At 34.6% G+C, this 24,063-nt stretch overlaps 1 protein-coding gene across 2 annotated transcripts in view; it reads left to right on the top strand.

Moving 5' to 3' along the window:
- The window catches only part of LOC126965005 (uncharacterized), a 126,955-nt gene that overhangs the window by 56,522 nt on the left and 46,370 nt on the right, over nt 1-24,063 (top strand). For both annotated transcript variants that reach the window (XM_050808403.1, XM_050808402.1), the window contains exons 4-6: nt 6,144-6,310; nt 11,781-11,921; nt 16,853-17,030. In XM_050808403.1, the coding sequence (XP_050664360.1) occupies nt 6,144-6,310; nt 11,781-11,921; nt 16,853-17,030 (486 nt within the window). The remainder of the gene's footprint in view (nt 1-6,143; nt 6,311-11,780; nt 11,922-16,852; nt 17,031-24,063) is intronic.

Raw genomic sequence — 24,063 nt, forward strand, 5'->3', positions numbered from 1 at the left:
AAGATGGTTTATGGGTTATTATTGTTTTATTGTATTTCTAATAAGATGAATAAAATTTAATTTATTTCCTTATAAAATTCGCCCAGCGAAGCGGGCGGGAACGGCTAGTATTCTAATATAAAGTCTATAATCTATAATCTAGTGGTGAAAATGTTTTTTCTTACGTCTCCTGCCACATAACACACACATCATTGACATACTATAAAGAACTAGACTTAAGATCACCTATTATAAGGTCATCAAAAATATCCGGTTGCATATACGTTAACATCAACTTATACTGATAACATTAAAAACACTTTCATATCCCGGGCAATACATACTTACAACACAACCTTCAGTCACGTAGATCTTTTCAGCATAAATAAATCTAAATTCAAATCAGAACTCATAGCTACTTTCAATGATACATCTAAGTAACTGATGCACTAACATAATATATTAATATGTTTATTTATTTTACCACATACAGTATACATATTTATGTATTACCTTTTATGTATATATTTAGTAACAGTTTTTTTTATGTAATGAAACGACCCATATAATCTCAAGAAAAATAAATCTCATTTTTGTTTAGGAAACCGTAATTTAATATAATATAATATAAGGGAAACCTGTTATTGGCATTATTATTGTAAAATATTATTAGTTATTTATCTAATCTGTAATATGCTGTTGGTTTTCTTAATAAAAAATAAAAAAAAAAATAAAACATTCATTCAAATGAGTAGCAAACCTATTTGGGACAAAATACTGCAAAAACCAGTTGATATAGAATAATCCGATTCCCGACACACACACACACACAGTTCACACCAGTGTGACTACGAGAATTTTTTTTCCTCGTCGTCACACCAAGGGTTTTACTACACCCTGTTGGTAATTGATATTATAAGTGATGTGTCAATTTCTATTCTCGTGATCTCGACATTCTCGATAGTTTAGATAACGAATGACTATGGATGGAAAATGTTTTTTTCCTCGTCTTCACACCACGGGTTTTACTGCACCTTAATTAAAGTAGTATTTCCGTAAAATGGCCTAAAGATATATAATTATTAATAAGTTTCGTTTGCGTATTAATAATCAATTTATCGTTTTAAAATTTCTCTATTTCCTTGGCTTTTTTTCAGTGTCAATTTCCACGTCCTCTTTAAGGACAGTTAATAGATTTTTAATTATCAGACAATTTTTGTTAATTATATTGTTTAGTGGGGAGTGCCTGCAATGAATTTGTTTGGCTTTGCCCTCCGTCTGGAGGGCAAAGCCAAACTGGCTTCAAAGAAACTGGGTGTCATAAATAGAGCACGGCAATACTTCAAGCCGGCCTACATTCTAGCGCTCTACAAAGCGCAGGTCCGGCCTCACATGGAGTATTGCTGTCATCTCTGGTCTGGCGCACCCCAGTATCAGCTCGATCCATTTGACCGCGTGCAACGCAGAGCAGCTCGAATTGTCGGGGACCCAGTACTCTGTGAACGGCTGGATCACTTGGCGTTGCGTAGAGACGTCGCTTCATTGTGTGTCTTCTACCGCATTTATCACGGGGAGTGTTCCGAAGAGCTGTTCAACCTGATTCCTGCCGCCGAATTTCACCTTCGCACGACACGCCACAAGTTACGATATCATCCCCACCATCTGGATGTGTGGCGGTCCTCCACAGTGCGGTTTTCAAGGAGCTTTCTTCCTCGTACCACGAAGCTGTGGAATGAGCTTCCTTGTGCGATGTTTCCGGGACGATACGACATGGGTACCTTCAAGAAAAGCGCGTACACCTTCCTTAAAGGCCGGCAACGCTCTTGTGATTCCTCTGGTGTTGCAGGAGAGTGTGGGCGGCGGTGATCACTTAACACCAGGTGACCCGTACGCTCGTTTGTCCTCCTATTCCATAAAAAAAAAAAATGAATATTTCATGTTTGGGCCAGTATTTCTTCATGTACGTTGAAAAATCTTTTACTTTGCCAACCTTACTTTAGTTTTTTTTGGTTCTTAATGTATGTTAGTTTTAAGTACATTAGATATATGTATATTATATTCGTAATTATTTTGATAAGTTTTTCATATTATTTGTTATTATATATTGTAAATGTTTGCCTGTATTTGGAGTGTTTGTTACAAATAAAGATATACTTACTTACTTAAATTTACACCTTATTTTGTGGCCGTAAAATTCAAAGTACGTCTCTTTCGTCGGCGATGTATTTTGTTTTAGTAATTGAAATGTAATTTTTTTAGCAAAATGATTAAAAACGTCAAGTTAATACAATATACTTACTTAAAAATACATAAATACATATAAAAAGGCATAAAAGGCATTTGTTTTCTCAAAATTGATTCCTTTAGAATTCTTTTTGATGTAATTTCTTATACTACTAGATACTACCACCGCTTCGGAAACAAATGGCGCTCTGAGAGAGAAGAAGCGGCGCAAGAAACTCTCCCAGCATTCTTTTTTTTGCGCTCTTTTCAATAAAAATATACAATATTGTACAGTCCCTATAAAATAATCACAATCTAGTCCCCGGCTGTCCGATCATTTAGATATTCAGCAGTGGAGTAATAGGATTTACGACAGAGCCATTTTTTATAAAACATTTAAATTTATTTATAGATAATGCCTGAACAGTGGCTGGGACTTTATTGTAGAAGTGTATACATTTACCCTTAAAGCTATTATGTATCTTATAATATATAAACATCCATGACTCGGAAACAAACATCAATATTCATCATATAAATGATTGCACCTACCGGGATTCGAACCCGGGAGCTTAGTTGTCAGGGTCACTAACCATTCGGCTATATTGGTCGTCCTATATATATATTTATTTCCAAATAAGCCATAAGATAAAGCACTTAAAACTTCAAATATAAATAAATATCAACTAAGATGTAAGCGGAGCTCTCAGATGTATTTGCCTACAGCTGACTAACAAGATGAGAGTCAATAACCCGAAAATGATCTGTTTGTCTGGAGGAAATTTAATATTGTCCACGTTAAACGATAATGTGTACAATAAAGTGTAAATAAACAGTCGTTTTATCGAGATCTGCCATTTTTTATGGAATAGGAGGACAAACAAATAGCGTATGGGTCACCTGGTATTAAGTGATCACCGCCGCCCACATTCTCTTGCAACAACAGAGGAATCCCAAAAGCGTTGCCAGCCTTTAAGGTGTACGCGCTTTTTTTGAAGGTACCCATGTCGTATCGTCCCGGAAACACCGCACAAGGAAGCTCATTCCACAGCTTCGTAGTACAAGGAAGAAAGCTCCTTGAAAATCGCACGCATCTGGATGTGTGGAGGACCGCCACACGTCATTTACATTCGGTAGAGAAATTTAGAAATGAGAGAGTAACATCTAATTCTAACATGAATTTTAACTTAATATCGCTGAACGGAATATACACGATAAAATCTTTAAGTGTTAACTAAAACCTTTCTACTAATGTATAATAATAATAATTATATTGACACACTTTTACACAAATTATCTTGCCCCAAATTAGGCATAGCCTGTGTTATGGGTTGCAAGACCACGATATATTTAACACAATATACTTACTTAAAAATACATATAAACATACATAAATATATACAAACGTCCATGACTCGGAAAAAAATCCATATTCATCATATAAATGCTTGCACCTACCGGGATCCGAACCCGGGACCTCTAGCTTAGTAGGTAGGATCGCTAGCCACTCGGCTATAGAGGTCGTCTGTATGGGAGTGTTTTATATCAAAATTTTGGATACTTCTCATTTTATATTTAAAAAGTTATTGATGTTATTTTACTGATTAGGTAACGTACTTTCGATATCAGTTTTTACCAGTGGGAGGCTCCTTTGCACAGCATGCCGGCTAGATTATAGGTACCACAATGGCGCCTATTTCTGTCGGGAAGCAGTAATGTGTAAACATTACTGTGTTTCGGTTTGAAGGGAAGTAGCTAGTGAAATTACTGGGCAAATGAGACTTAACATCTTATGTCGCAGGTTAACGAGCGCCGGTAGTGCCGCTCAGAATTTTTGGGTTTTTCAAAAATCCTGAGCGGCACTGCATTGTAATGGGTACCATCAGCTGAACGTCTTGATCGTTTCGTCCCTTATGTTCATATAAAAAAGTTTAAAGTTTTTTTAATATCTGTAATAGTTACGGAATAATCACCTCCTCACACTTAACGATTACATCTCATATCTGATGATTATATGCACCCTGTATATCTCATATCTGATTACTATTCTGTTCTGTATCACATGATATTTTGTATAAACAGTAACTCTATTACAAACACTCCACTGTCAGTCTGTCAAGGTGTATGCACGTCATAAACCGCAGTAGTTCAATAGCTGACATTTATCAGCGTGTGTCGCTGCTTTAACCCTCTTCTTAGACGGACGTTTAACGTTCCCAATATACTATCTGCAAATAGAGATAAATTACTACCTTCTGCTCTCAATATTTAGCTGTCAATAATCTGAAGTTGTCTCAATATACCCGATAAGTCATTCTTATCGCCTTATATTGGGACGTGAATTGAAATTTCCATACAAACTTCTATCGCTGGTAAGCTATACGTCGTCCCATTAACAGACAGCGTGTACGGATAGGGTGAGTTAATGTCGATAAGTTTATTCGGTTTATATTATTATTATTTTTATCTCAAGTAAGAGATAGACTGAATATTGGGAACGGCGGTAAGGATGCTGAGGATCGTGACTCATCATTAAAAACAAACATGGCGTATTCAAATTCAAATATTTTTGTTCAAAATGGGACATGTCACTCATTGAACGTCAACCGAAAAAGATGAAACTATTCGAAAAAGTATGCTCCAGATCGGAGAAGAACGGGCGCAAGATACTCAGCGTGCTTATTTTTTTTTACATCAAAATATGGTTAGAATGTTATATCGTGCAATAAAATTTATTATTTAATAGCCTGAAGGCGGTCGCGTAAATCGCGTGGTCAAATTAGTTCTGCACTTATGTGTGCCGTTTCTAATACGACTGTGTGTGACAAATTATTGTGCATAATACGCTACGTCTTAGGTCGTTTTATGAGGTTACAAGTTGTAAAGACGACTGTCATATCATATAGTCTGTGTAACGGTCAGTTGAAGCCACTAAATCCCAAAAGAAGGTTAGGTCAGCGGGAGCCTATTTTAATGTTGATCGAAAAGATTAACTGTTTTATTCATAATGACTTAGCGGAGATTTAAAACATCGCTAATATACGCTTGTTAAGAAATGGTATTCATAATCGCATATTAGAGGTAAAACGCTCATTATCTCTTCGATAAAGCTGACGTGACTTATAGTAGCTAGGACCATTCTATGAACCTAATTTAAGCACTCGAACACAAAAAAACATGGCGGACATCGATCAGCTGTTCGTGAAATAATGTGATAAATAGGTAGCTTCCCGCTCAAAGTTGTTGGATATCCGTCATAGATTGACAGCCGACAGTCTTCAAAACTTTGATTTTTGAAGTTTGTAACTATTTTGACATCGACTTTTGACAACTGACTAACTATTGACATTAAAAGATGTCTGTTTACATTGACAGTTCCTCATTAAATTAGTTAAAATCTTGTTTTTTTTGTACGAAATGGCAACATTGCGTACAATAGAGACGTATTAGTTATGGGTGTTTTATCTAACGAATATGAATAAGGAATTTTATCGAACGTTCGATAGGGTTAAAACACGTTTTAACTAAATAGCTTTATACCTTCGAAAAGCGTTTTATTATGAATAAGGCAGTAAGTATCGGCGATTTAAAAGATTTTCTACACAACAAATGACGTTCCATACAAGGACATGTATTTCAGAGTCTGATAGTGCATAGTTTCTCAACCTTATTTTGCTCACCGCCCACTTTGAGAATATGTTTTTTTCTAGAGTATTTTCTTGTATTTTTTTTTCCTTTTTAGACTATATTTTTAATCTACCCACGCCCCATCTGCGCCATCTCAATGCCCCCTAATTTTCTCTGGGTCTTCTACTGCCCCCCCGAAAGTCTCAAACGCCCACAAGGGGGCGTTATCGCCCACGTTGAGAACCTATGTGATAGTGGAACGGCAAAACTACACTACACAACAAATGAAATGAAGATTTTCTGTTTAATTTCAGAAAATTGACGAAGACAACGCGAAGGGACACACAGAGGATGATGAGAGCTCGGAATCAGACAGCTCGAGTGAGGACGAAGACGATGACATCCTCAGACCCATGCTGAAGCTTCCCATCCAGTTCGATCTGGACGAGCTCGCCGGCGCTTTCCTTGCTAACAATCAAAAGTAAGTATTGTGGAGTGGAGGTTGATTGTTATTGCTCACAGACTGAGATCCGGACACATGCCTTTGAATAAGTTTAAATTATTGATGAAAATTGCGGAGTCACCTTTATGTGAGTTATGTGGAATAATTGAGGATGTTGAGCACTTGTTAAAGGAATGTGTCCGATTTCAGTCTAGTAGAGACAAAATTGTAAGACTTATGGGTTTGAACAGATTTGATACGGGCATGTTTGTAAATATACTTGCCCGCCCTGCATCTAAGGATGCCATAAGTCTGTTTGATCTTATCTTATATTAGATCAATAAAGAATAAAGGAAAAACTATTGTGGAGTAGATTTATAGATCTCTTCGGGTTGAGATTATTAAGATTTGAGGGTTTGAAATACACTTAAATTCAAATTCAAATATATATATATTCAATATAGAATTCAAAATCACTTAACGTTAAAAACTACCACCCATTCAAAATAGACTGTCTCAGATCTGACAAGAACGGGCGCAAGAAACTCAGCAGGCTTTTTTTTTAAATAAAAATATAGATTACAATGTAATATCGTAGAATAAATATTTATAATTAAATAGCCTGAGGATGTTCGCTTCATTCCTAGTCTGTGGTGTCACTAAAAAAATCGTTTATGCTATAGTAACCTTTCCCACACAAACGGTTTTTAACAATATTTTGTTTTGTACATGTTCTGGGATCATGTTGTAAAAGCATATACATCGCCCAATGAAAGACTTACTAAGTCAACCTAACCGAGTAAGGCATAACAAGTTTATGTATGTTCCTCGTGTTAATTTTATGATTCTCAAAATCCTAGGATCTATCGTGCTTGCGCTAAAAAACTTGCCCTCAATTCTCTATGTCTAAAAGATGATATGTAGAAATCGTGGCTGCTAGCAAGGGAACGTGTGCCCTTACTGAGTCGAAGTTTAAATTATATCCTCAAGACTTTACTTTTAAGAGGCGTAGGATCCTCAGAGGGTATACTCAGGGCTCGTCCTCCGCTTTGAGTAAAAGTACTTTAAAACACCCCAGCCTGATTCTGGCAATGGCCTCACATTCCAGTAGGATGTTTTTGGGGTCTTCAGTGTCTTCACAGCAGAATCTGTACAGATTTGATTCACTGACGACCCTATGGTTAGTGACCCTATGGTTTATAAGCCCAGTGGTTAGTGACCCTGCCTACTGAGCCAGAGGTCCCGGGTTCCAATCCCGGTAGGTGCTGATATATATATGATGAATGTGAATGTTTGTTTTCGAGTCATGGATGTTTATTTGTATTTATGTATGTTTATGTAAATATATTGTATTAAATATATCGTTGTTTTGCACCCATAAGTACAGGGTGTACTATGCGTAGTTTGGGGCTAGATAATTTGTGTAAGAATGTGTCAATATTATATTATTATATTACTGAGACCCATTTTGGCCAAGTGCCAATTCTGCTTACAATGGCCAGAGAGGAACATGCGTGCTTTCAGTTGTCTCCTGTCCAAAAATTATTATTGCTTGGCTTGCTTACGTTGATAGTTGCACAGGAGCGGCTTTGGCCTTAAGTATGCCGATAATTAAGATAACTTAGATTTGATAGCACGGGACTTATACACTGCATATTTCTAAGCCACTTGTGTAGGTGTTTGAGCAAAATTTCCTCCTGGATAAGCCCGAAATTCGCTTTTCCCAGGTCTCACTGTATTGTATGTACACAGTAGATACACACAGACTCGAAGTAAATTACATTTACACCTCTCCAGCACGAAAAGGGCGCTATTGCTACGAGATAAAACAAGCGTGAGGCAAAGTGATTTAAATTTCGAACCCCACGTGACCATACATCCGGAAATTACTCCGCGTTAAAAAAATAAATAATCCGGTGCGTTCCGAAACTCATATTAGCCTAGCGTATTATCTCATTGTCACAAAAATGTATTTCTCTTACTATAACCTATAACACTTTTCTCGCTAGACGAGGTGAAAAGTTGTATGATTTACACGAATTAGAATCACTTGCTACCCTCCAATTTAATTCTAGACTACTTCGACAATTCGTGATTTAAAGTCAGCACTCGCAGCAAAAAAGTAACTTTGCTCACTTGTTGAACAAATAACTATTTTTTTTTCTCATAATGTGACCGAAATATTATGGCTTTCATTTCCTTGGAATTTTCCTCGACTGACATTTTATTATCATGTCATTCAAGTAGTTATAAACAAACACACATACAGCTGAACCTAATAAAAAAGCGTGTAATTAATATTATGATGGCTAATTTAGGTTTCACAGCAGCGGTTCTTTTTACGTGAAGCGTGAAAAACTAAAAGATTTTATTGAATAAAGTTCTATCCATGTTGATAGATGTCTGATATTGCTTACTAATAAAAACTTGTGAAGCGAGGCCTTACAATGGCCTTTCTACAGCCTCGCAAGGCTTGAATTATATTGAAGGTGATATTCTATTTTGTAGATTTGTGATATAAATATAAAAATATCTTGTTTATCAATGAGAGGAAAATACAAGAGTTCTATGATATTTTATTTTATTTTGGAAAACCTCCAGCGGTACGATATATAATAGGATTATTTTTTAAATATAAAACATGTTTACAAACAGATTACACATTCATAATAGTATTGTAAGATCAAGTACCTATATTTATATACTTGTAAAGTTACACTTGTTTAGAATAAATGACCTTAGATTATTTGTACATCTAGATAGTCTCTAGGCTGTTAAAAAACCCATAAAAACAGGCCAGGAATATTAGTTTAGTGTGCGTGACAAGCTACGTCTTACACTCGCGATTTGTATGACACTTTGTGTTAGTGTACGTGAAATCCTCAAAATAAAGGTTAGTTCTAAAAAAAATGGGCATAAAAAGGCATTTATTTCCTCAAAATTGATTCCTTTAGAATTATTTTTTATGTCATTTCTAATATACTAGATACTACTACCACTTCGGAAACAAATGGCGCTCTGAGAGAGAAGAAGCGGCGCAAGAAACTCTCTCAACATTCCTTTTTTGCACTCTTTTCAATAAAAATATACAATATTGTACAGTCATTTCTATCGCTATAAAAAAATCATAATCTAGTCCCAGGCTGTCCGATCACTTAGATATTCAGCTGTGGAGTAATAGGATTTACGACAGAGCCATTTTTTTGTAAAACATTTAAATTTATTTATAGGTAATGCCTGAACAGTGGCTGGGACTTTATTATAAAAGTGTATACATTTACCCTTAAAGCTATTATGTATCTTATGAAGCCTACTAGATTTAGTTACAAGCAATCCCTTATTTCTAGTGTTATAATAATGAAAATCACTATTAAGAGCAAAAAGATCTAAGTTCTAACCTCAATTTTTTTCGACGTCTTAACATAAAATCATATTTCATTATTTAAAAAATCTTATAAGCAATCATAGTAGCCTACAGAATGTGGGTCTTGTTTGCGATAGTAAAACGAAATTTCGTGTTTGACCTATATTTCATTCCAGGACTGGGCCGAATAAAATGTTATAGATTCTTCAACAAGGATTGAATTACTAATACCTGTGAATCAAAAGATAAATTATGAACCAAGATTTTATAAGATTGTATAGCTTACTTTTCCTCACCTTAATAGGTTGGTTATGATAAAACACTTTTCTGATTTGGACGTAGTCCCTGAAAAACGTTCCAAGCCACAAGCATCACATTTTAGGGAATTCGTGTTTAAAGTTTAATAAAATATTAGTGTATTCCATATATGTGGGTTGGTCTACTAAGTCATGATGTCATTTAAAGAGTGACAGTAGGGCTGCCATTTTTTGTCAGTCCGTTAATATGAATCACGTGACCAGTTTTGTGTTCTTAACTCAATTTCGACATGATTGTGGTTTGGAACGGTTTTCTGGAATTACGTTTTCTGGAATTATCAAATTCAATGAGTGTATTATATAAGCTTTTACATCTGAACCAATTTCGTCCATTTTTGGAAGAAGCACTGAATTTGCGTGTATAGGAATTTTAAAAATAAATTAAAATTGTTCGGTTGTTCTTAATTTAGTAACCATAAGCCTTATAGGATACATAAGTTTTGGAATAATATGATAATAACCAAGTTAATTAGTTTACCAGTGGGAGGCTCCTTTGCACTGGAAGCCGGCTAGATTATGGGTACCACACAGCGCCTGTTTCTGCCGTGAAGCAGTAATGTGTAAACATTACTGTGTTTCGGTCTGGAGGGCGCCCTAGCTAGTGAAATTACTGGGCAAATGAGACTTGACAACTTATGTCTCAAGGTGACGAGCGCAATTGTGGTCTTGCTCAGAATTTTTTGGGTTTTTCAAGAATCCTTAGCGGCACTGTAATGGGTAGGGCGTATCAATTACCATCAGCTGAACGTCCTGCTCGCCTCGTCCCTTATTTTCATAAAGAATAACCAGTGGTGTAGCGTGCCTTGGTGGGGCGCTGTATAAAAATTTGCTTGGGGCCCTTATAAAGGGTACAGATTTCTCACAAAAAAAAATGTTTGCATAAATTTAAAAGAAATTTTTATTCATCATGATTATCTATCTGTGTCTTATCGCTTTTCCAATATTCTTACAAACAATTCAAGTTAAACAAACACTCTCCTTGCCCCTTTTTTTGGCAAGCAGCAAAAGCTTTTATTATTATTATTTTTTATGAAAATAATTTGAATTATTTTATGAAAATTAGCCTGCTCATGTATATGTTAATGAACTCCTGACGTCTGGACCGATTTTTCAAATTTAAGACGTGTGTACAGGACAACGTCTGTCGGTTCCACTAGTCTATACTAATATTATAAAGCTGCAGTGTTTGTTTGTTTGTTTGAACGCGCTAATCTCTGGTACTACTGGTCTGATTTGAATGATTCTTTCAGTGTTGGGTAGTCCATTTATCGAGGAAGGCTATAGGCTATGTTTTTTTTTTCAAAATTAGGGATCCGTAATAAAATTGCTATTTTGTAACACAAGGTGTAAAATCGAAAACCTATTTTTGCGTGCGCTAAAATGATGACTATAATATAGGCAATATTTTATTACTTATAAAACTATCGCGTGAATTATACTTTATATGGCAAAACAACGTTTGCCGGGTCAGCTAGTATTATATAAAAACTTTCACATTAATAAATAAAGAATATTTTTTTTATTATTCTTTATTACTGTAACAGGACGTTCAGCTACCTACTTTATAATCTGGTACTTACTAAAATACTTACATCGTACATCTCACTAAATAACAGTACTTCGATATTTTTAGCTTATTCGCTCTAAACTTCTTTCCAGACGTTTGTATTTGAAATTTATTTTGAAAACTGCAATTTAGATTTCATTACACAGAAAAGTTTACGTTTCATTTTCAATAATTGTGTTATTCTTACTTTTATTTACACAAGTGTTATGATTCCATTTCACTAGAATGAAACATGGAATTAATGAAAACATAAAATTGCAGGGATCGTATGAACTGCGTTGTGGAGAGACGCCGCGAGGATCCGATGGAGCGACGATTCCCGTTCAACATTCTCGGAGCTTTTGCGCCACGGGCAGCTCAGGCTGAACGTATTGCTATCATCTGTCATGGAGGCGACGACAGGTACAGACTCAATATTTTTATCCAAAATCACAAATTGAACGTCAAAAACTACCACCCATCCAAAAGAGACTACCTCAGACCTGAGAAGAATGGGCGCAAGAAACTCAGCGGGTCTTTTTTTAATATAAAATATGGAAATGTGATATCGTACAATTAACATTTATAATTAGAGAGCCTGAGGGTGTTCGCTTTATTCCCAGTCCGTGGTGTCATTAAGAAAATCGTTTATGCTATAGTAACCTTTCCCACACAAACTTTTTTTAACAATTCTTTTAAATTTCGTAACACATTTGTTTTGTACATTTTCTGGGATCATATTGTAGAAGCATATACATCGCCCAACAAAAGACTTACTAACTCGACCCAACCGAGCGCATAACAAGTTTATGTTTGTTCCTGGTATTAACATTATGAATGTCACAGTTTCTAGAAAATTCCTCAATGTGCTTATGAACATACAGAAATAAAATAGGATATGATATCACTTGTTTGAAAGATAAAAACTACTACCCATTCCAAAAAGTATGCCTCAGACCTGAGAAGAACGTGTGCAAGAAACTCAGTGGGCTTCTTTTTTTTCGATATGAATGCAAAATTTCAGTTATTCACTGTTGTTGTTTGGAGTTTAAGTTTTAAATATGAAAATATGCACCTACAGTTAGGATATACATATTACTAAAAGTAAAATGTAAATTTTTTTTAACGGTCATATTTGACCACCATTGCATCTGTTTGTAACAGGTCTGAAAGGAATCTATAGATTTACGATTACTGGAGACAGTAATTCGAAAGTTAGCCATTTTCTCGAGAGACATTTCAAAGACTCGGTGACTGAACTGACAATAATTTGAAGTTCAAAAGGTTCGAGCTAGATGAGAGGATTTAAGTTTTTATTTATTAATTTACTATAACTAAATATTTAAATATTGCACTAAAACATTGCATTAACTTAAATATTGCATAAAAATAGTTCAGGTGTATGAGTCAATTACAGGTGCACACAACATGAATGAGAATCATTTCTATTAGGCACTTATATATTGAACACAAAGACTTATACTGTATATAAAAAAATATGGTAATTAAAAAATATGATGTAAGCGAGTTAAGGCGAGGTTTTCCCAACACTTTAGGCAAAAATCACTCGAACGTATTTATCTATAGCGTTAGATATACGTTCGACGCGGGCATGGCTGAGACACTATTATATTACATCATTATATTTACTATAGTTGCAATACCTTACGTTTAAATGCTTTGAGGCTATTACAAAATGGATCAGCCCTGGATGTCTCCAAAATATTATTTAATGAATGACAGACACGATATAGTGACGTGTTGCCGCCAACATTAGTTCTTACGGTGGGTAGATAGAAAAGATTGTGTTTGCTTCTTGCTCCTTATCTCGGTATGTTTAATGTTATTTTGCTATTGGGTGTATTTATATAAAAACGAGTGGTCAAGCATACGACGTCTATCAGACAGCTTATTCATTTTAAGAATCTTTAATCTTTTTTCATAGTTGCTTCTGTTGCTTATATTTCTATTGATAAAACATATGTGCTTGGTAAATGAGTGATTAATTGGTTCAATGCGATCCCTGTGGACAGAATACTGGGGGTCTTCTAAATATTTTTTAAAGGATTAAAACGCGTGTAATTGTTATTATATTTTAACTTTAGCTTTTTGCGTTTTTCAAAATACGTGCTGTTAACTAAATTAAAGGAAAAGTTTTGCACTTTTAATCCCTACTAATATCATAAATGTGAATGTAAGTTTGTTTGTTACGCTTTTAAGCCGGAGCTACTGAACCGATTTTGATGAAATTCGGTACAGCGACAGACTAGAGCTTGGGAAAGGACACGTGCTACATTTTATCCCGGAAAAAGCCATGGTTCCCGCGGGATTTGTGAAACACTGAAATTTACGTCGATGACCTATAAGTATACCCAATAGTAGGTTTAGTTTGCCATAACAATCTTCCTCGAGATAAGATACATAAAATATGTTGGAAACGGTAGCGAAAACGGGAACAGGAACTGGAATAGGACATGAAGTAATCTTCAATTCCAAACTTGCTTGTTATTTTAAAAGACCCTTTTTCTATGCGGATGAAGTCGCGGGCATCAGCCAGTATCAAATCGGTCATTATAATTATTATGATCATGTCAGTATTGATAACATATGCAACAGTTGTAAAAGGAGCAGTTAAATAATCTAACGTAAATCATTAATAAATATAGTTATAAACTATATTACGGTATAAACCAATTAACATAAGAACTTCCATGTTGTTTATTAATAAATACCAAGTCTTGCCATAAATAAATAATCTTGAAAAACCCAAAAATTCTGCGCGGCACTACGACTAAGATCAGTCTCATTTGCATAGTAATTTCACTAGCTACGGCGCCCTTCAGACAGAAACAATTATGTTTAAACATTACTGCTTCACGGCAGAAATAGGCTCCGTTGTGGTACCCATAATCTAGCCGGCATCCTATGCAAAGAAGCCTCCTACTGGTGAATGCTCTTAGTCACCTTTCATGAGACCACTGTACCTGGAACTGCCCTATTATTTTATGCCCCGGGGAAGTACAGGGCAGGATATCCGCTAGCCGGTACAATTAAATATTTATTTTATTTGCAGTTTAGTAGAAATAAAAAATTTTCTACAGCACCCACGTAGTTTACGCATGACGCCTTTGCATACTTCCTTTTGCTACAATCTATTATATAGGTATTACCTTAATTGTTAATGCGATTGTTATGAGGAGATCCGTAGGAGAATCAAAGTCACTGACATAGCCCAGTGGTTGCGAAACTGAAGCGGCAGTGGGCGGGTACATAGCTGGACGGATAAATGGCCGTTGGGGCAGTAAAGTCCTCAAATGGCGACGTACCGGAAGACGTAGTGTAGGCCCCCCACAAGATGGCCGACGATCTGGTCAAGATCGCTGGAGTAGGTTGGATGATGGCAGAACAGGACCGATCGTCATGGCGATCTTTGGGGGAGACCTTTGTCCAGTAGTGGACGTATTCCGGCTGAAATGCATGGTTAATGCGATGAGTAAGTATTGTATATGCATTAGTATATCCAAAGTAATTGTGAAATATTTTATTTTGTCGCAGAGTTATGATGAAAACAATTAATATTTAATATTCCATAATAAGTATCTCGCAAAATTTTCATCTCACGAATGAATAAAATAGCTTGAAGGAAATTGTGTATGTTTCACTTTATTACAAAATAAAACAAGTATAATAAAATTTTAAGACGTTCTCACATATTGTAGGCGCCGCGAGCTAAATTTGCTCACAAATTGAAGAAAAAGCTCTCGAGTCACAAGTATATAAGACAAATACCCAGAGGGCATACTTACAACAGTTTTGTTTCTAACAAATTTCTTATAAAGTACTTCGAAGACAGTCTAGACAATGTCGTTACTTAGAGTATTATGCCATTTATGCCACATTTGCTTTCGTTTTAACCCTGTTTTATATTTGCAGTTTATTTTCTTTTAATGTAGTTTCATACAGAGGACAGTAACCATGATCACCGCCCTTGATATATATGTATGATTGAGAGTAAAGATGATGTAAATACTACGTAATAAGAGGCGGAACTGCCTAAGTAAAAATTGAAATTTAGTTTAGTATGAAACGTGCAGTGATTTGACATAACTTTGAAATAGAAGTAATTACAGTACCGCGATTGGCCACGAAGTATAATCCGGCTAATTTTGAAAGTAAACAGTTGCTTAAAACGTAGTGGGTTTCGGCTATCTCCGTTTTTTACAAGATTATAGCCGTCATCTGTCAATCTATCAATGACTGCACGTTTCATATTACAATCGATTGATTCGCTTTTTTCTTAGAGTTTCGCTAGGCTGCACTAGAGAGTCGAAATCAAAATGGGTGCCCAGTTTTAGGCAGTTGAGCAGTTACCTAATCCTTGTATTACTTTTTGTAAAATGATCCTAAGCTCAGCTAAGGTCTCTATACCACTGACATATGATTTGGGGCTTATTAGTTCCTTAATCCTTGGCAATGTTACTGTATAATAATTGATTCTTTTTTAATATATATGTGTAGGTAACTAATGAAATACGTAAGCATCCATCCCTAATCCCTACTTATGTTATGATTTTTTAAGGTTCAGTTATATATGGATCAGCGCCATCTGTTGATATGTTTTATATGTACCTAAAGTAATCTCTACCTTGACATACCTAGCTATTTTGTAAACATGTTGTTTATTAATCAAGTTGTTTATGCTTTCTTCTTACTACCTACACTATTTAATATCATTGGAGATTAATCCTTCGGGTACATTTCGTTAATTGGGTCATTCAGTAAGCAATAAAGTAAACATTCAGTTCGATAGCTGTAACAACTACCTACTAATGTTCTATTGGTGATTTATGATGATCTGTCGTTACACATATATTAATTGGTGTTTTATTAAGATATACAATATCTTATAATCGATAACATAATGCTTTCAATTAATCTATGCACAAAATAGTTCCAATGTTTCACATCTGCCTAGCGTCCCGTGTAGACTCAATTGTTTCAAATAATTATAAATCTATTTTGTTTTTGAAGTTTTACTTCTTTAGGTGCGTTATGATAAAATGATGAGAGTGAAATTTTAAGATGCGCGCGCATCACTGTAACACAAAAGCTACAGGGTGAAGTTGGTTCCTAAAATTTTCTGACGTTTGTGACATTCATTATTATTTTTTGGTTTCTTCGTCCATTATTAGGATAGGCAAAGGGTTCAAGCCCGTACAGCCGTATTCGTTTTTTTAATAATTAATTGTCAAAGCCATCATTGCAAGATGTTTAAAATATTGCTCTTTCTACAAACGTAGAATAGCACGAGGAATAAATAATAACTAATAAGTATAACTTCTTTTTTGTTTCAGACCAATGCCAGTGTTCCCCGACCCACAATCACAAGTATTCGCATTCCCACTGTCTGGACCAGTTCGTCTCCCGATCAGACCTCAGCCAGAACGTATGCCGATGCCAGCCTCCGCTCCAGAGCAGAGAGGACCCTTCGCACCTTTAATGCAGAACCGTCCCGGACCCTTCCCGCTTCCTGTAAGTAATAGGCTAATTTTAAATAGGGATTCTTATCGAGGGGACGTTTAGCTGTAATTGATACGCCCTGCCCATTACAACGCAGTGCCGCTTAGGATTCTTGAAAAACACAAAAATTCTAAGCGGCAATACAATTGCGCTCATCACCTTGAGACATAAGATATTAAGTCCCATTTGCCCAGTAATTTCACTAACAACAGCGCCGCAGACCGAAACACAATAATGCTTACACATTACTGCTTCAAGGCAGAAATAGGTGTCGTTGAGGTACAGATAATCTAGCCAGCATACCGTGCAAAGGAGCCTCCCACTAGTAACACTTACTAGCAAGTACTAGTGCCTAGTTGATAATAAGATATTTTCGTTCGCAATATTCATTTATTTGAAGCAATTAATGTGTCGTGTTTAAAAAAACAATTTTGCAAATACCTATAAATAATACCACTGGATATGCCTCTAAGCCTCTAAGAGTGTATTGCACAGGCTTAGATAATTTAAACGTCTAGATAGTCTCTTGCTGTTAGACAACCGATAAAAACAGGAGTGGTATATTAGTTTAGTGTGCGTGACAAGCTACGTCTTACACACTCGATTTGTAACGTATTTGTTACTATCAGCTGAACGTCCTGCTCGTCTCGTCCCTTATTATCATAAAAAAAGTTGAGTTTCAAATAGGCCACCTGCAACGAATACAAAATATGTGTGAGATGCTTGTAGTTGACTTTCATCATGACGCGAACTAAGGTAAATTTCTTAATCAGTCTCTTGGATTCAAAATTTCACATTTCAGAATAAATTATTGGATTAAAACTAAGTATTAATACAATAAATAGACGACAAAATATTGAGGAAGAAAAAGGTGGAGGCCTTCGCCCAGCAGGACGAAATATAACTAGAATTTTAATTATACTAACAGTTTTGTGTAATTAAAAGAATTTTACGGCATAAATTAATAAATTAATACGTTTGGAAGGTTCAACGATATTGTAGATATATAATATTGTTGTCGTTTGTCGTCAATCTTACTACTCCACAGTTGAACATCTAAGTGATCGGACAGCCTGGGACTAGATTATGATTATTTTATAGCAATAGCAATGACAATATTGTATATTGCCTTAACAAGAGCGCAAAAAAAGAATGCTGGGAGAGTTTCTTGAGCCGCTTTTTTACTCTCAGAGCGCCATTTGTTTCCGAAGCAGTAGTGGTATCCAGTGTATTAGAAATGAAATCAAAATTAATTCTAAAGGAGTCAATTTTGAGAAAATAAATGCCTTTTATTGTAATGTTCCCAAGTAGTAATATCGTCACCTGCAGTCGAAACCAAATAAGGACCAATACCATATCTGTCAGCTAGTCCATTATCCCTTTGTTAAATGTTATTCAAATAGCCTGTTTTTCCACTTCTGTTTGTCGGTTATTCAGTTCCAGTAGCACCACTATTTTAATTTGAAAGTAGCAGTCTAGCGAAATTCTCTAAGAAAAAAGCTATTCACTCGATTGTATGAAACGTGCTGTCAATGATAGATTGACAGATGACGGCTATAATCTTGTAAAAAAACGGAGATGGCCGAAATCCACTGCGTTATATGCAACTGTTCGCTTTCAAACTTAGCCGGATTATACTTCGTGGCCATTCGCGATTCTTTAATTACTGCTATTTCAAACTTATGTCAAATGACTGCACGTTTCATACTAAACTAAATTTCAATTTTTACTTAGGAAGTCGCGCCTCTTATTACGTAGTATTTACATCCTCTTTGGAAAGTATATCCAAGATGTTTAACCTCTCGGGTGAATTTCGTAAAATCCGTCTTCGTAGCTGACGTCTACTTGACGAAAAGAACATGCATACCGAATTTTAGAGTCTCTGGGCCTTATGGTTCCAAAGATATAGTGATGAGTAAAAATGGGTGTATTTAAAGTGCATGATAACATTTAAATCGTTTTTTTTTTTTTTTATATTAATAATCAAACTCCTAAAAGGTCATCGAATGGTAATTCATGACTTAATACATCAGCGAAACTATCAAGTAGTTTGGATGGCACATTGTCAGTTCCAATCTCAGACTTAGTATCTTGGTCGGAGATGAAAGATACCATTTCTCAATTAACCGTTAAGCTTGAGATCAGGCAAAATGAACTTGATAACAGAATATTGGAAAATACCGATCTTCGAAGTCTAGTACAGAGGTTGACTGATGAAAACAATAAATTAAAATCATCACAACAAACTTCTTCGTCAGTGGAAAATATGTCTAGTAGCAGTATTAAAAATGCACAATGCACAACATCAACCCCTTTTTCGCCCAAAAATTATTCAAACGGCAACCCTATTTACGAAGATAGAACACTGTCCCTGAAAAAACAAATTACAGATCTACAGCAGCAGTTGGATAGCGCTAAAATTGAAATTTCAACTCTAATAAAACAAATAGAGACACTAACACAATACTTGCACAATAAAAGTGGGGACCTCAAATTGACAACGTCTCCTCCACCCGATACATGCACCCTTTCGATCACAACAAGAAAATTCGAGCACGAACCTAAACGAAGAATACTTATATTCGGAACCCAACAATGTGTCGGCTTGGCCTCAGCCTTATTGCAGTCGAGAAGCAATACTAAGTATGAAAAATACAGAGTTTTTGCGGAAACGAAGCCTAACGCGAAATGTTATGACATAGTGAAGAACTGCATTAGAACAGCCTTAAATCCGGACGATAAACTAGTGATATGTATAGGGGAAAATGATAACAATTTAAAGCAAGTCTTATCACAATTAGAATTAATACTACAGTCCTTTTATAACAATAGAATAATTGTATTAAATGCTTATAAAAGTCACTCCTTTAACACTTCAAAATTGAATTACAGTATAGAAAATTTATGTAAAAAGTTTAAAAAAAGCTACTTTATTAACAGTCGTTATTTTAAGTTTTCAGAGATCTGTAACTCTATAAATTATGTAATAGACTGTAACGACTATGATGAGACCTACTTGTACCCTAAGAATATTAGGGAATTTGTTATGCGTAATGCAACTAGCGGCAACACGACTACGTGTAGAAAGGAGCCTAAAAAAGGCACAATTCCTTTCTATTTCGATGTACAAAACTGTGATAAAAATAAACAAAATGTTAAGCCCACGGCATCTATCGAAAATGTAAGCAAAGGTACGATACCTTACTACTTCCCTGTACAAAAAAATAAAAAAAATCTTTTTCGAGCCTAACACCCGTACATTTCATATTATGCACCAAAATATTGCTAGTATTTTATCAAAACGGGAACTATTAGAAATAACAGTCCAGCAGTTAAAAGCGTCACAGAAAGATCCAGATGTAATATGCCTGTCAGAAACTTTTATAAAAAAAGGATATGAGCATTTTATCAAAATATATAATTATCAAATTGCTGCCAACTTCAGCAGAGAACAGCAAAGAGGAGGTACTTGTATCTTAGTAAAAAACGACATTCCTTTCAAAGATTTACCATACATAAAAAAATATGCTACCCAAAACACATTTGAAGCCTGTGGCATAGAGATTGAATGTTATAAACTGCTAGTTATTTGCCTATACAGAACACCTAACTCAGATCCCACCCAATTCTTATGTAAATTAAACGACCTTTTGAGCTACTCAAATAATAAATATAAATTTAAAATGCGTATAGTTATAGCAGGGGACCTTAATATAAACACGTTAAAAAAAGGCAATATTACTAATCATTTACGAGACATAACCTACAATTTTAACATGAAAATTCACATAGACGTACCTACTCGCAAGTCATCTTGCATAGATCATATTCTTAGCAATATTCCAAATGCTAACGCAACAGTCATGCCGCTTTATCTCTCTGACCATGACACAGGCCAAATGTTAAGTTTTTCTGTTAATGAAAAGCCGCAAAGAAGTACTACATATTTTATTTATAAAAGAGATTATAATTTGGACAATATTCGCAAGTTCAGGGAATGCTTAAACAATTTATCCTGGGCGCATATATATATGCAAAATGACGCAAATGCATTCAGTGAATTTCATGAACTATTATGTCTATTTTACAATCTTTGCTTCCCAAAAGTGAAAGTAAAAATAAATAACAAAAATAAATATAAACAAAACTGGATAAGTCAAGGCTTAAAAAAAAGTTGTTTGAATAAACGTAAACTAAGATGTAAATACTATAAAAATAAAAATACTAGTAATAAAAATAGATATAAGACATATTCTAATATTCTAAAAAAATGTATTGTGAATTCAAAAAAAAATGAAAACATTAAGTATATAAACAAACATGATAATAAATGTAGAGCCACATGGGCAGTAATTAAAAATGAAATACGAGACACAAACTGCAAAGGAAACATAGAAAAAATTATAGTTAACAACACGACAATAACAAAACCCGTTGATATTGCTACTGCCTTCAACAATCACTACATTAACTTAACACATAAAACAACACAAAAAAGTATTAAAAAATCATATAATATTAGTGCCCATGTAAACTCAATGTTCCTAAAACCCATGACAGAAAATGAGGTTAGACGAGAAATAATGTCTTTAACTAACTCCAATTCTGTAGGTTATGATGAAATCAACACCAAAATTATTAAAGAGTGTGCTAATCAATTAACTGCCATTTTAACACATTTAATAAATACATCGTTTGAGACGGGCACTTTTCCTGACGCCCTGAAATATTCATTGGTTAAGCCATTATTTAAAAAAGGTGAAAAATGTAATATTAATAACTATCGTCCAATAACTTTGATACCCATATTGTCTAAGATATATGAAAAGTGCATGTACAGAAGATTAAGCGAATATTGCGAAAAATTTCATATAATTAGCAACGAACAGTTTGGCTTTCAAAAAAATAAGTCCACTTCATTAGCGGTGTTCACTCTTGTAAAGTCTATAGTTACAAGTATCAACAATAGCAATCTAACTACTGCACTATTTTTTGATATCTCGAAAGCCTTCGACTTAGTCTCCCACAATCTGCTACTAGATAAGCTTGAATTAATCGGTATCAGGGGTCCTACAATTCAGTGGATAGCATCATATCTTAGCAAGAGGCAACAATGTGTCGTTATTGATAAGATAGATGACAATGGAGATATGGTCCCTTTCTTGTCCGAATACAAGCACAATAAATGTGGCGTTCCACAAGGAAGTGTGCTGGGCCCTATCCTATTCTTATTATATATAAATGATATTATTAACATAACCAAACATCAATGTGTGTTATTTGCTGATGATATCACAATCGTTGTAGCGTCTGAAAAAAATAATAACTGTATCAATAATCATGAGATTGAAATTAATAACACTATAAATAAATTAATACAATGGCTTGATATAAATAATTTGAAAATACATCTTAATAAATCCGTATATATCAATTTCAATAAATGTTATAATCCTAAATACAATATACAACTAAAAATAACGACAATTAAAGAAGAAGCACATACAAAGTTTCTAGGAGTAATAATAGATGAGAACTTCAATTGGAAAGAACAAGTAGATAATATATGTAAGAGAATAAATAAGTTCGTATATGCGCTTAAGCAAGTCAAAAGAGTAACAAGCTTAAAAACTGCTATAATGACTTATCACGCACATGTAGAATCGGTACTGCGCTACGGGCTTATATTATGGGGACACAGCACAGATATCAAGAGAGCATTTATTGCTCAAAAAAAGTGTATTAGGGCAATGTACGGGATGCATCCTGAGCAATCGTGTCAACCCATATTTAAAAAACTAGGATTGTTACCTTTGCCGTCGCATTACATCTTCGAGATATGTATGTTTGTAAAAAAAAATAAAGAATTGTTTAAATCAGCTAATGATCTAAATCCGCGGAAACGACGTGATCCACAAAGACTCGTTCTTCATGATGTTCCAAAAATTACCAAATATAATAAAAGTTTTGTATGTAATTGTGTTCGTATTTATAATAAGTTACCGAGTAGCATAAAAAATTTAAATTCTAGATTATTCAAGAATAAGCTATATAGTTGGCTAAATGATTATAATTTTTATAGTATTAAGGACTTTATGGAAATGAAATTCTGATTATATTCATTGTGTTTAAATATTTGCATGCTAGGAATAGTGCTGGCAAAACATGTAAGCTCTTATTATTTATTTAAATTTAAACACCATTGTATACTATGTTTTTTGCAAATAAATATATTATTATTATTATTATTATTATTATTAATTTTTCCTTCTAGGTTGCTATATTATAAAGTAAATAATTATTAGTTATCGAATCAATAATAATTGGTTTTTACCAAGGAAACAAAAAAAAAAAAAAATCAAAATTACGAAATGACACATAAGAATGTCAAAAAAAATGTTTCTTATTGAATCTACTGCTACTTCGTAAAGGGTTGAGCTAATAAGAAGAAGTAGCAAGAAACTAACAAAATCTAAATAATGATAAAAATGTAACTTATACGCAAAAACGTATGTAATAACACAGTTACAATTACACGCGTTTTAATCCCTTAAAAAGTGCTTTATTTAAGACTGAGGATGATAAATATGTAGTTTATGATTCAGATTAGGCATTTTTAATATCTAAGCGTAGATTCAGAAAATAATTTTCTCGTTGAGTCACTTGAAAATGCATTATTTTTAAACAAATAATTATGAGTATAGGTACCTTTAATTGTTATTTATTTTAATTGATTACTTTAGTAATACGGTAACTCTAACTGTTATTCTAATATAAAGGATTATAAGAGAATAAATGTTTATTTAATCAAAACAAATCTTATAACTATATTTACAATACTACGACTACATAAAATTAATTACTGCATTTGCCGCTCTTAATATACCAGCTGTTTTAGAGCCAAATGGTATTACCCGCCGCGATGGCAAGCGTCCTGATGGAATGACGCTGGTGGCTTGGGCACGAGGAAGGGCGCTGGTGTGGGACGCTACTTGCGTCGACACTCTGGCTCCTTCTCATGTCCATGTTACGTCAGTTGGTGCTG

Source organism: Leptidea sinapis, chromosome 6 (genome assembly GCF_905404315.1).
Source record: "Leptidea sinapis chromosome 6, ilLepSina1.1, whole genome shotgun sequence".
Classification (NCBI taxonomy): domain Eukaryota; kingdom Metazoa; phylum Arthropoda; class Insecta; order Lepidoptera; family Pieridae; genus Leptidea; species Leptidea sinapis.